The sequence below is a fragment of the Motacilla alba genome, chromosome 1A (assembly GCF_015832195.1).
Source record: "Motacilla alba alba isolate MOTALB_02 chromosome 1A, Motacilla_alba_V1.0_pri, whole genome shotgun sequence".
In the NCBI taxonomy this organism is placed as follows: domain Eukaryota; kingdom Metazoa; phylum Chordata; class Aves; order Passeriformes; family Motacillidae; genus Motacilla; species Motacilla alba.
In genome coordinates, this window is record NC_052031.1 from 65,758,824 (window position 1) to 65,773,001 (window position 14,178).

The 14,178-nt window shown below is 41.0% G+C and overlaps 1 protein-coding gene across 4 annotated transcripts in view; it reads left to right on the forward strand.

The window, feature by feature from the left end:
• Positions 1-14,178, forward strand: part of PHF21B (PHD finger protein 21B) — a 153,279-nt gene that overhangs the window by 119,891 nt on the left and 19,210 nt on the right. For all 4 annotated transcript variants that reach the window (XM_038154071.1, XM_038154073.1, XM_038154074.1 and 1 more), the window contains 3 exons: positions 6,883-7,233; positions 8,971-9,093; positions 13,951-14,002. In XM_038154071.1, coding sequence (XP_038009999.1) covers positions 6,883-7,233; positions 8,971-9,093; positions 13,951-14,002 — 526 coding nt within the window. The remainder of the gene's footprint in view (positions 1-6,882; positions 7,234-8,970; positions 9,094-13,950; positions 14,003-14,178) is intronic.

The following is a 14,178-nucleotide window of genomic DNA, read 5'->3' on the forward strand; positions in this document are numbered from 1 at the left end:
GCAGGTACACAGCCCTGGGAGATGCCTGATCGAGTGTGTGCAATTTGAGCACACGTGAAAATACTGCTGAGTGACTCCTGGGTTGTGTTTTGTGTAAACTGAGAGACCAGGGTTTGTTTCGAGGGGCTTGTTACAGTTCTGGCCTCGCTCAAGTCTGCTCAATTTTGCTATTGGTTTTGATCAGATTAAGGTTTATTCCCTGGTCTGCTCCATCCATAGTAGCAGGATTGAAAATGTGGGCTGGAGCAGCTCCTTGGGTTTTGCCCTGCATTTCACAATGTCCTTCTGCAGGTCCACAGGCTAATATTCCAGGGATATGCTAAAGAGAGGGTTAAGTTGTATGTGAACATGGGGTTCACTCATTCTAGGTCATCTTGTGTGGGCTTTCTACAATGAAGAGTAACTTCTTTTTTCATGTAGCCCCATCAAGGGGAAGGAAGAAAATAAATTTTTGCTCTGGGAAAAAAATAAACTATGTTTATTTTGACAGCGGTCCTAGACCAGGCTGAAGATAATAGAAGCTTATTGGGAAAGGAACTAAAAATGAACCAAGATGCAAATACTTGTATTTGAGTGAGTGGGGAAACATGGATTTTAAGGGGGTGTCATTGCTGTAAATTTAAAGAGAAATTTTTTTTGGCCTAATTTTTACTGATCAAAAAAGAAGACGGAGGGAGTCGGTCCTCAGCTGGCATAAATAGACACAGCTTTATTGAAGTCAGTGTGCATCTGTTCATTCTGGTGAAGGATATGATTACCCCATATTGCGCTCATTTTATCAGCCATTGCTAATGTTTTCTGTGTAATCCTCTAAAGTTTTCAAGAATGAAAGCTCTGGCTGCTGCTCCCAGCACTTTGCCTCTGTGACATATGAATTGTGCCAAATCTATTTTGAGTTTTTGTTTTCAAGCTCTGAGTACAAGGGTGAAGTGAAAATAAAGTGTGAATAATGGTCTTTCTCTCAAAGGCAATGTGATATTGTGTTGAGCTGAAAAACTTACTTCATACAGATGGGCCCTGCTAGTATGAAGGGCTGATGGATGCTGAGCATGATCCAGCTGATATCTGCTACAGGGGAAGAGGAGGGCTCTTCAGTGTTGCTGACAAAGCTAGAACAAGATCCAGGGACTGGAAGCTGAAGTTAGGAAAATTCAACCTTGCTATAAAATGCTTGTCGCGAGCATAAAAAAAAATATTTTAACAATTTACTGGAGCTCATCATTAAGAAGTCTTTTTAGTATTTTCTTTTAAAATCAGTCTTCATTTTTAGGGAGAAATTATACGGCCAGCCTGTGAACTGGAGGATCACAGTGATCCCTTTTGGGTTTGTAATTGAAGTACACTGTGTTAACTTCCCCTCTTTCCTAGGCCTGAGGGAGAACACATTTACCAGAAGTGCCCTTAACAATTTTCATATCACCTGCAGATCTTCACAGATGCAACTGTTCTAATTAAATCCTGTCCTTTAGGACTACATAGGATTGCCCACAGAGACTGGAGGAATTGTATGACTTTCCTCCCTTCTCCTTTTCCCCATACCTGTATGGGTTGGATCTTGAGCACTTCTTTTGTAAGAGGTTTTCTTTCTTACCTTATTTTTCTTTACTACAGCAGGCGAGTGGCTCACCTGTTGGGATCGTCTTGGTTTACAAGACAGGCGTCTGCTAGGGAAGGCAGAAAAAGCCTCGCTTGGAATGGAGAATGCAAACCCCCTCCCTCCGGATTATTAGAATCGTGAAATCAAGGGGCTCTCAGGCAAAGATACGGGAATAGAAAAACCAATTCTTTACTAAGGTGTATAATAAAGCAAACAAACAACATCAAGTACAGCGTTAACAAGAACAGAATCCAGAGCAAGAACAGAATCCAGAGCCCAGTCCCAGCCTTTGGGCTGCGGCACTTTCCCCTCTGGTGCAGTTCCGGGCACGGCCAGCAGGGGCGCTGCTGGCTCCGGGTGGGCGGGGCAGCTGCGGTAATTCCTCCACGCCGGCAGGGGGCGCTGTGGCGCGGGCTCAGGGAGCGCGTGGCAATGGCGGCTCGGCCCCGACAGGAAGGGGTGGAGAGGATTTGCTTCCCAAACCCTGGGACAGCCGATTCCCGGTGCCCCAGCAGGACTCTCAGAAGCAGCAAGCTGGGCCAGTAGGATTTCATGGCAGGCAGGGATGAGGGGCTCCCAGCAGGGCAGGGAGAGCAGAGCTCAGGATCCCGGGCGCCCAAGCAGATGGGGATAGGTCTCTCCTTTAGTGAGGTGGGTGTTCCTAAGGGGATAGGGCTCTCCTTTAGGGAGGTGGGTGTTCATAAGGGGATAGGGCTCTCCTTTAGTGAGGTGGGTGTTCATAAGGGGATAGGGCTCTCCTTTAGTGAGGTGGGTGTTCCTAAGGGGATAGGGCTCTCCTTTAGTGAGGTGGGTGTTCCTAAGGGGATAGGGCTCTCCTTTAGTGAGGTGGGTGTTCCTAAGGGAATAGGGCTCTCCTTTAGTGAGGTGGGTGCTCATAAGGTCCCGGTTCAGCGGCTGTTCTCCCCAGCAGAGGCTCACCCCACGGCAGAAGCAGCAGCTCTGGCAGCAGCAGTGAAACTCCCTTCCCCAAGAGCAGTAGCTCCGATTGTCCTCCTCCAAAAACAACTGAGAGAGGGCCAGCAACTGCACCCAGTCCCTTCCCCCAGCCCGAATCCCCTGGCATCTCTGCCCAGCCCACCCAAGGGAAAACTCCCAAAAAACCAGAGTTCCCCCTTGGTCCCAAGACCTCCATCAGCAACTCAATGGGAAGAAATTCCCAAGGAAACAGATTGCCCGTGATCACATTTTCCTGTGTCAGCAGTGACACACATCAGGCTCTCCCACCTCCACCACGCAGCAATTCATTCATCTCTGCAGTATTCAGCAATTTGTGTCTTGAGAGCTTGAATGACATTTTGGTGGAATGGAAGCCTTTGAGGTTCATATAGGGACTTCTGGATGGAGCTTAATAATATGGGATATACAAGAAGTCATGTTAGTCACAGGAGCTGATTCTTTCCTGATATGAAACTCTTTAAAATATATTAAATTAGAAGTTGATGAACAAAAGAGCATTCTGTATATCTCACAGGATTGGGCACTCTCCTATTTCAGTGTCCAAAAAGCAGACAGCTGCCACCTAGTGAGTGCTCAGATTTGAGAATATCTCCTTGAGAAATGTGCTCATCTGCAGCTATCTGAGAAGTACCAGTCTGAGCATTGCCACAGGAAATGAAATGTTTCTGTTATGGTGGGTATTGAGGAAACTCAAGAACAACATCGGTTTAGGAAATCATTATATTCAAGAAGGAGCTCTCTCTTCTGCATTTTGAGCCCTGGTAGTATCACATTCTGTTTTGACAGCTGTCAGAAGTTAAATGAAAGATACTTGGGGAAAGAAGGGTTGAGCCTACAGGAGAATTATTACTTGCAACACTTGCCAAGAGTTGAAGTGGTTTTTTGGTGACATACATACTACCTCTTTCTCTTTTCTTCTCTTTTGCTCAACTTTGGTGCCTTTCATTTCTCCTGTGACAGGGGACTGGTGTCATCCAACCTGTGCTACTTTCAGTAGAAAATTACTTTTTGGTACTGTGTGTGCAGTGCAGTCCCTGTCCTGCCCTAGTTTTATTCTACCTCTTCTTCAGTGCCACCTTCCAATCTTTTGCTAGTGCCACTGTCCTCCTTTCATCTCCCAAATTTAAGCTACAGTTTTGCCATGAGGGAAAGGAATTTTTTAAAATAAATTTTTCCATCTTATTTTTTCTCTTTCTAGCTGATTCCATTTCTCTCCACAAATAACTGTAGCAGTTTGGGATTTTAGGTGACACTGTCAAAGGTCTTTCATGTAGCTGTTTATTAAATGTTTATGCTTAGTGTTTATATTCTGAGGGGAACATTTATAGGTGTTGGAGCACAAGGGGCTTCTACATTTGCTTTCTGTTTTGGATTCACACTTGCAGGTCCTTGAAACAGATGTTATTTTCACTATAAATTATTCTAACTTTAACTCAGGAGTACCTGAAACTTTTGTTCTGTAGTCAACCCTTTTTATTGTTCCGTAATTGCAAATTAATATGGTCTCACAGGGTTTGGTAAACTTGTCAGGGAGTTTTCAGAGGCTTAGTCCATGAAAACAGCTATCCCTCTTCTGTATCACATGGTGGCAGAAAGTGCCCATCATATGCTCTGTGATGTACCAGTTTGGTACATCCTATCAGATCATTTCAGTATGCAGCACTTTATAAAGAATTTACTATTTTGGAAAATTAAGTTTGTTTAGTTATCTGTGCAAGAAGAGCTTATCTTACAGCAAAGTAAGATTTGTTCAGACATAACTTGCAGGATGTGTATTATGGGTGTGTGTAGGATTCACTGAGGTATTACATCATGCAGTAAAAAGAATTATATAGCTCAAATATATGTAAGCATTTAGTTTTAATTAGACTTTTGATTAAATATAGAAGTGCAATTAAGAGTGACAGATACAGTAGATCCTGGTAGACTACATGACAGTTTTTGGCTAGAGAAAGTCCTGAACTGATGGGTTTAAACCAATGCTTTGTGCACTACTTTTGAAAATAAGACCATTAGCTAATCATGGATATGAAGTTACTTACAGAGTCCTCCCTAAAACTACCTGACCAAGGTATTTGTCTGGTATCTTAACTAATAAGATAATCGTTACACAAAGTGATTGCATAAAGAAAACGAGCAAAGAACCCTTCAATTACTGTCAGGGTATGTTGACTGTGGTTTGTTGGAGTTCTGTGTCGTTTGGCATCATTTCACAGCAGGACTCTGTGGCTTTCCAGAGTCACCCCAAAGTTGTAAGCTGAGCACGGTGGCTTCCTGGCTCTGCACGAGTCTGCAGGACCTTGGGCAACCCTCCTCCTTACCTTTCCATCTACCATGACTGCTGGAAATGTGGATGTCCCACGCAGGACTGTGCCTCTGGTACTGGTTTTGCACTGCTCATGGGTGTAGGGGTCTGTTGTGGTCCACGGTGCTGGTGGACACAACCTTCCCTGAGAGCGTCTTGCGCCAAGGGGTGGGAGCCACCAGAGCACCAGCACACGCACACACACACAGACACACAGACAGACACACAGACACACACACAGACACGCAGCAGCTTGGCAGTGAAGACACAGGAGGGTCCAGGCATAGAGTTCTAACGTGCTTTATTTCAGGCAACGCTGAAGAGGTCCAGGGGCCAAAGACCAAGAGAAAGGAGGGTCCAGGGTATAAATACTGGGAAAGAGGGGACAGAGAAGAGCATCAGGGATCCAATGAACTGAGAGCTCGGGGGGAGTACACAGAGATAGGGAATGCCAGGGTGGATAGGTGAGGTTACACAAATCTATGGGAAAGTCGGGAAGGGAGAACTTACCAGAACATGAGCATGTAAGGGTAAAAGGGAAGGCCAACAGGCCAAGGGGGAGGGCAGAACTGGGACAAATTAACATAGTGCTGCAGAGCACCATGGGGGAGGCTTCTTTCCTCACCCTGAACTATGAGAAATGCCTGGAGCCTGAGATGCATCTCTCCAGGGCATTATTGTTGTGATGCTTTTCCCCAGTAGGCTCGTGGATGTGTACAGGGATGCTATTGATATTTAAATGATGAATTACTGAGACACAGAGAGCTGGCAATGTATGTATCGCTGCCTTTAATATTTGCTGTGAGGACAAAAGGGTACGGTTCCTTCTTGACGCAATAGGGGATCATGGCCAGCCTTGAGAGATGGTTTTCTGCACGCCAGTAAATACTTGCATTTTTAAAAAATTGCTTACTTAGGCTCAAGATTGAAGTTGGCACCATTTGAAGAACTGCTGTAGACTCCAGCGTGGTGACACAGGCAGCTGTTTCCCGTGTTTGTCTGTTAGAACTTGTCATTTTGTTTCACAGTGTGGAAGGTGCAAGAAGTGACAGGACTAAATAAGCACAGGGGGAACTGATTGTTTTATCAGGCTGTGTTAACGAATAAGCTGGGAGTGAAGTGAACTCCATGTGAAGCATTTTAAATTATTTATTTTCAATCCTGGAACTGTACTTAACATGTTGTTAAGGCAGAGCCATGTTGACTGAGTAACTTCAATTACACCACTGGAAACACATCACATTAGCTGAAAACAATTCATTGCTGCTATCATTCATGGCTTTGGGTACAGCCCCAGCTGTTGCAAAGCAGGGCAAAGTGTCCTCTTCCATTCATGGAAGTTCCTCCTGCATCCACTCACAGCTGCAAGTTAGCTCTTTAATTTCTGCAACAAAATATGATGTTGTGGGTTTCTCTTATCCCTCTCTTTATTTTATTTATTTTTTTGTGAGTTAAGTGATTGTGTGACTGATCTCCTCTCCATTTGACATGGCATGTCTTAAATATATAAGGATGTTCATTGACCAATCCACCAGTATAAAAGCATATACTTTACTGTCCCTGTAAATGCCTTCCCACAACTCCCTTAAAGATTCAGCTCCCTCTCCTTAATTCATAGTGAAAGTGTTGTGTCCTTCAGAACAGGAAATTTATGCATCTGGGTTTTCCATTCTTTGCAAAGGCTTTGGCTTACACATCCCTGCTGAGAACTGGATGTGACTTGACTAGCATTTGTATGGATGTGTGCTAATCAAAATAAGAGTTTGACTTTCTTCTCACTTATCGTTTAGCATTGCAGTGAGTTAAGAACTTCAAAATAACCCAATTGAGAAGAGCTGGGAATATATCTACAAGTAAATGAATGGTTGGCTACTTGCAATTGCTCCATTCTGTTTTTCTAGATGCTCCTGGTCCATGGTGAATGCAATTAGAGATTCTACTGGGAGAACACGTGTGCAGTGTTTGTTCACATGCCTAACCACACCTGACTCTCTGTTTGTAGGTTAGGCCAAAGACTCTGATTCCAGACAGCCTCCCAATCTCCCCGTGCAGAGACCAACCTTCCAAGCAGCCTCCCACCTTCCAGAAGGCAACCATAGTGAGCATCAAAAACCCCAGCCCTGCCCTCCCAACCGCCAACAACACCGTCAGCCATGGACAGACCCACAGCAGCCAGTCACAAAGTGTCACCGAGCCTGCAGCCCTCTCGTCCCCTCTGAGTGGTGCTGGTGTGGCCTATGCCATCATCTCCACCTCCCCCAGCAATGCAGCTCCCATCAGCACCAGCGCCGCTGTCTCGGTGGTCAACGACAGCATCAAAGTGCAGCCGCTTCTCATCAGCGCCGACAGCAAGGTGAGTTCCTTGGGCAGCAAACGCAGGAACTGTGCTGCAGCTGTGAGCAGAATATTGCCCTGGGAGTGCACAGCCTGTGCAGTGCTGTCAGTGGTTCTTCTCAAAGGAAAGAATCAGAAAGCAATCGGAGAATTCTTACACGGACACATAAAAGCTAGCAGATTTTTATCTGAGTATAAGCCTGCTTTTTACTGGGAACAAAACACATCATTGTGTAGACTGATATTAGCAGGACCCCATGAACTTCTCTTTCCTCACTAATAAAATAAGCCAATCCTCACTAATAAAATCCCTGAATACTGTACAGGCTCACATTTCCTATGGGCTCCCTCTTCAGTGACACAGTGATACTCGATTTGTCAACTAACCCAGGGAGTACATAAAATAATCAGAGATTCCCTTCTGCTCTTTCAGGGGAAGACCAAATGAAATGAGAGCTCAGGGTTTCAGAACTGACCAGGAGATGAATCAGTAAAAAGAAAAAATTCAAGCTATGAATTACTTCTTTCATCTTTGTACTGCTTTTCAGCATTGGAATGCAAGAACTTCACCACTCTTATATCAGAGACAGATTCCATACAGGCTGCTAATGTACCAAGCAGACATTCACTGTAATTTACTACTGGGATCCTGCTACTTTTGGTCTTGTTGGCAGCACAAGTTCTCATACAACACTAAAAAAATATATAGGATGTAGGATGGCTTTTGAGGTAAATAAAAGCAGACATCTCTTCCCCATTTCTTTGACATAAATTATTTTTATCTTACTCAAAATGGCTGCTGGCTCAGAAAACCATCCCTTTTTATGCTCTTGAATCTTCTAGAGTGACTGAGTTGAGATAATGCATCTAACACTTAAAACGACATTGATGGAAAATTAGCAATGAAGTAGATGGAAAAGGCCTAGTGTTAAATCTAATAATCTTTATCTAGAAGGTGATAGTCCTTGGGAAGTCCTTTTGAAGCTTCCACAGTCCTTTTGATTATAGGTATGAAGTCATATGTGTAGTTCTGTAGGCAGAAATTAATTCCTTTTAATTTAATAGCTCCTAGATAATGTGACCTACATCATGTAAATCTTCATGTGGTAATTCAAATATAAGCAGCTGAGTATACTACCATAAATGTGTGAATGTCATCTGTCTCGTAATTCCTATAGGTTCTAAACAAGTCCTAAATTTAATTAAAAAAACATATAGTTTATTTAGTTCACAGAAAACTGGGCATCCACTGCTTCTAACATGTAAAGGCTGAGGACTGAAGTCTGATCTCAGTTGCATGAGGAATACCTTCTTTCCCATCACCATGTACTTTGAAAAAGCACTGGTGTGACTGAGATCAAACTGGGTTTGAAAGCTTAGTAATCCTATCTCTTCTACTTGTACACAAAATAAAATCAAAGGAAAGACCTTAAAATCACTAACACAAGGGCTAAAGCATGGCTTCTCAGCCTTCACAAGTCCTCTACATAGGAATTGTCCTAATTTTCAGAGGCACTGCTCAAGTGACTTAGGCTGCAACAGGTTTATATTACACCAATAAGAATTAATTTTTAGAAACTTAAGTATAGATTTAGGATCTTAACCAAGGTATCCTGTTGTTTTATGCTTTTTGACTTGTGACTTACATTTCTTATTTGTAGGGTATCAGGTAACCCTTCAAAGAGGACTCAAAAGTTTCAGGCAGAAAAATCCATTTTCATAGAGTGAATTCTCTTATTTGTACATTGTCTTTTAGGTTATCATTATTCAACCTCAAGTCCAAACCCAGACAGAAAGTAAACTGGAGACAAAGAAATCTCCTGAAGAGTCAGCTCAGGGACTGCCTGCTACCAAAAAGAAAAAGGAGGAAAATCCAGAGGTAATTTTGTTAAAATTTTTTAATAAATTAGCTACAATATGGTTAAGTTATGGGGGCCAAATCTAAATATTTTTTCTCTGTGCATATGAGATTACTTTATTTGTGCTTGGGGTTCTGCCAGCTGTTCATCTCTCCTCTCAATCTCTGCAATCAGGGTAATTTCCTTGCCAGCGAGTGCCCTGACAAATTTAGTTTGCACCATTCAAACCCTTCACTGTCACAAAAAAACCCTGTCACAAAATGTAAGACTTGGAGGTCTCATAATACCTAAAGGTCTCATAATAATCTAGGCACCCCATGGCTGTAGCTGGATTTCTTGTGAAAGGTGTATACAAGTTTAAGATATTTTCTTTTAGGTCATCAGACATATAGCACAAGATTTAGAGGCTGCGTATGAGGTGGAATTAACATTTCTTTTGTAAACTGAGCTTTGAACATCTTCTTTGTAATGAATCTTGCAATTTTTAGATTGTATTAATAGTTTCCTGCATTTGCTGTGTACATGTCTTCCCATATGTACACAGATTCCAGTCTGAAATACATTAAAATCCTTTAAATAGAATAAGAGAGTAGAAAGCAGCTAATGAGACTAAATCTCTTTTGGGAATTATAATTTTGATTTAAACTAGAAATATAAACTGCAACTCTTTGTAGAAATCGGGTCTCTATAACAGACATTTTGGGTTTTGACTGGATATGTTCACATTGTATCAGGTGTAATTTTAGGGCAGTTTGAGAACTTATACAGACTGAATCTACTTCTTATGTGGAAATGCTCAGCTTCTGTGAAATCTTAAACCTCACAAGTCTAATAAATTTGTAGCACAAAAGCATCCTTGGAGCTGTAGCTTTAGGAGGATTATTACAAAATAAATGTTACTTGAGGCATGCATGTGGTCAATTTGTTCACCATTTTAGGAGGTTCATATGGTTAAAAAAGTATTAAGGATAAATAATTGAGCCCAGAATATCACAGCTCTTTGTAGATATCCCCAAATATCTACAATATCCCCAAAATATCACAGCTCTGCAAAACTATGCTTGGGAAACCACCCAAGTTTAAAATCTGACTCTTATATGATACCACAGAATGATGGAACTGTAGAGTCCTATTTTGCTTAGGCAGGTATTTCCAAAAACTTCTTTATTTTATAGCACCTTATGGGCAGAAAGCCTAGTAGGCCCTGCTTAGAAATGGAATGCTAGGAAAAGCATCAATTTTTCTTTGCCTGTAACTTTTCCCCATGGAAAAACAATGAATAAAAGCCTTCCAGAGAGACGCAGGAGGAGGCAATTGGACTAGGCACACTTTTGGTATGGGATTCAAAAATGTAAGATTTTCATTACATTGCTACCTAGAATATCTCAATGACCTTTTTCTAAGTACAGTCACTGTTTACTGTTTACCAGAGGTCTCAAAAACCCTAATTTTCTGGGTAGGGTGCTGACACTGTGCCCTAAACTATGACAGTTCTTTTCATAGATTTGTTGCACAGACATAAATAGGTACGTCTACAGTTAATTTCTTTTGTTCTTTGAAAGTAAACTTTAGTTGATTATCATGTATTTATGCAATTAGTGTAATTAGAACTAACATCATAATTAGTATAAATACATGTAATGACACAAATAGAACATGTAATTACAAAATTAAATGCTTTTATGAAAATCTTTGTTTTGCTTCATGAAAAGACATACTGTGTATTTCTGGAAGCACTCACGGCTTCTAAGCAGATAATTAAATTTAAACCAAAAACAGCATGGTGGTTTTAAAAAGAAAATAGGCACTCAAGGCACTTCTCACTTTTATTTATCTTCAAAGCAGAAAACTGAGGCAGGAACTCCAATATGGCTCTGTACAGAACTTAGTTGGGATAGACTGGGATTTTAACAAATCACACTGACAATTTGAAACAAGCTAACTAGAAATAACCAGACTTACCAGTACCCAGGAATCCCACATGCAGTTACTGAGTGTACCTGAACAAACAGAGAAGAGCAAGGATAATTACTGTCTTTAGCTCTTGGCTTGGTCATCCTGCTGGTAAGCTCTGAAGCTGATCATGGACTGAGGAGAAGGAGGAGGAGGAGGCCACTCACTCGTTCCCATCAGCGGGGCGCAGCTGGGGATGGAGAACAATGGGGATGGATCCAGTGATGGGCCTTCTCCCACCAGGATGACTTCTGTAAAGAAATGGACTAATTTCAGAAGGGAGCTGCTCCTCTGGGGAGAAAATACCCTGGACGTTGTTTTTTGTTGTTTTTTTGCTTGTTTGTTTGGGGTGGGTGGGGGGTTAATATTTTCTTTTTTTCTTGAAGAAACCTGAGTTCAACACAGAGAGAAACAGAGTTCTGCCAAAACTGTTTTGATCATTTAAAAGTCATATTAGCAAACTATCTGGCAACATTTTCATTCTAAAATGTTTTCATCTAAAAGAAAAATGACTGCCATAAATGCTGGTTATTTAGTTACTGGTGTTCTAGTTCTTCCTGAGCACAAGAGACACACATGGCAATTGTGAACTAAATACTAATATTAAGCCTGGTTTCAAAATCTGGAGGAAATTAAGTCTTGGCTTTGCAACTTCCTGTACAGAGGACAAACAACAGATCCTGTGATATTTGAAATGAAAGTTGTGCAGTGGAAGTCAGATTTTGAGTTGAATTCAATCAGCTGCAGAGGTGCAAAATAGCAAAACCCATAAAAATAAATAGGCTGTTAATATAATATGCTTGTTCAAAAGAATACAGCTTGTACGAGGATTTTTTCAAAAGGAACCATCTTTCAAGTCCCTGTAAAAGCTAACACTTCCTGTGTCTAATCATGAGATAATTATCAAGTCCACTTGTGATGGCTCTTCATATTTTAGGCAAGTTTGTTGCGTTCAGTTAGATACATATTCAAACAATTTCAGCATGAAGAGAGGAAATTGTTTAGCAGATATTCCAGTACATAAATTTCAGTTGAGGCATCAGAAATTGTGTGCTTTCCCTACAGTTTAGTGTTGGGGTAATGCGAGAATTCTGCACTCCATTGAGAAAGCACACATTAACCATTCCAGCTTCCTGGTTTTATCCCTAAATATTATTACTTTTGCTCACAGTGCTGAGAAGTATCCTGCCATCGTTACTTTTTGACAGGGCTGAGGTGAAGCTTGTAATCCTACTCAGCTGAATAATTTTCTTCTCAGGTCTGCACAGTGGATCAAATATTTGTCTTTTCCTTCAGGTGTGGGGCCCCCACAGTGCTGGTTTTCAGGCATGTAAGGCATGAATATTACTGAAATCAAGGTCTGACTTGCAAATGAACACGTGTGTGTAATTATCACGGATATGGAAGGCAGAAATACAGTGTGAATATATCTAAATTGCCAGTGAGGAAATTCTACACCACCATTTTTTAATCTACCTGGAGAGTAGGAATCTCTTGACGTTGTGGAAAGGAAGTATTCCTGTCTTTCGTGGGTGTTAGTTCACCTGTTTGACAAAGGTATTTTCACAGATGCATGAGTGGTAGGGATGTCTAATCCTAACCCTCTGATTTTGATGAACCCACCCAATAGTTAGATCTTCTCATCTACAAAATGAGGATGCTTTTGCTTTCACAATTTCACTAAGTGACAGTCAGAATTGAAAAGGAAATTGTAGTTCTGGTGACTTACTAATTGATTTTATCCTGAACTGAAATGAAATGTTAAATCATCAGGCTTTTCACAAAACAAGAAGGTCAGACTAATTTTGTCTTGGAAGTGTTGAAACATGTTCTCCTGACACTCTTTGAATGAAACAATGTTTTGACCTTCTACTTCTTAAACACTGTGTTTCACCTAGACTTAAATCTAAACATTTTATTTGAGGTATGATAATTGCATCTTCCTATGGTCTTTGTACATTTCCTCAGACTTGGATTGTGGGCTTTGCTTGCTTGGATTTCCCAAAAGCTTGAGTTTCATAGTCAGATTGTCTCTCCTCATGAAAATCCAACAACATCATTCAGCATAGCAGAAAGAGGAGGCCCCCAAAGCCCCACAAATGTAACTGAAAACCAAGGAGTTCTGTTCAATTTGGGCTTGGAACAACACAGTAATTTCAGTTTTCATCAAAACCTTTCTACAAGGAAGCATTTGCCAGTGAGAAATCACTGACAGAAATTTTGGAACCTGCTCTAATACTTGTCCTGTCACTGCATCAGCATGTTCTGAAGATTTTTTGGTATGAAGATATATTTTGAGCATATATAGTTTAGAAGAGTTGTGAGTAATATTTTAGATCAGATTCTGCCCTGCAAAATGAGCTCACTAGTGTCAGTGGGAGATGTTGGTTCACTCCCCATGTAGGAAAAATGTTGCATCAGCATACATCTTCACAATCCATGCACACAATGTTATTTTTAAAACTTGGGAAGAGAAATTTCTGGGAGTTTTTTTGTTTGTTTGTTTGTTTGTTTAAATGAGGGGACTTTCAATATGCTTCTGATGCCTTGTTTAGTGTCATACAGTTCATACTTGTTTCACTTCATACAGCTTGCTGATATCCAATAAAAACAGATTGTCATGTCCATATTTTAAAAAATAATACAAAATTGCTTCAATAAAGAATTGAGTAACAATCCAGCTTGCAATGTGAAGCTGAACTGATTGAATTGACTGAATATTGGTCATGTGCTGTGTAAGATCAGTAATCGTTTAGCATTGACTTCAGACATCTTTGAACTGCTTGAGTTTATATAGTCATACAATGAGAACCAGGCATATCTCAAAGACTTTTACTAGGTTTGTTCTGTCAATGCTAATTTTATTTATTTTCTTATCATGATCATTATCATAGAAAATCTAACCCATTTATTTTTTTCCTTAGAAAATTGCCTTCATGGTAGCACTAGGACTGGTTACAACAGAACATTTGGAAGGTAAGGTGGCATATGTTGATTTACAGTTCAGTTTTTGAGTGAAATCTTTTCTGTTGGCTTCTCTGCCAGAGCACATTACTGAGGATTGTTTGAATGTCTCCAGAGAAGGAGATTCCACAGCCTCTCTGGGAAATCTGTTCAGTGTTCTGTTACCCTTCTGGAAAAGAAGTTCTTCC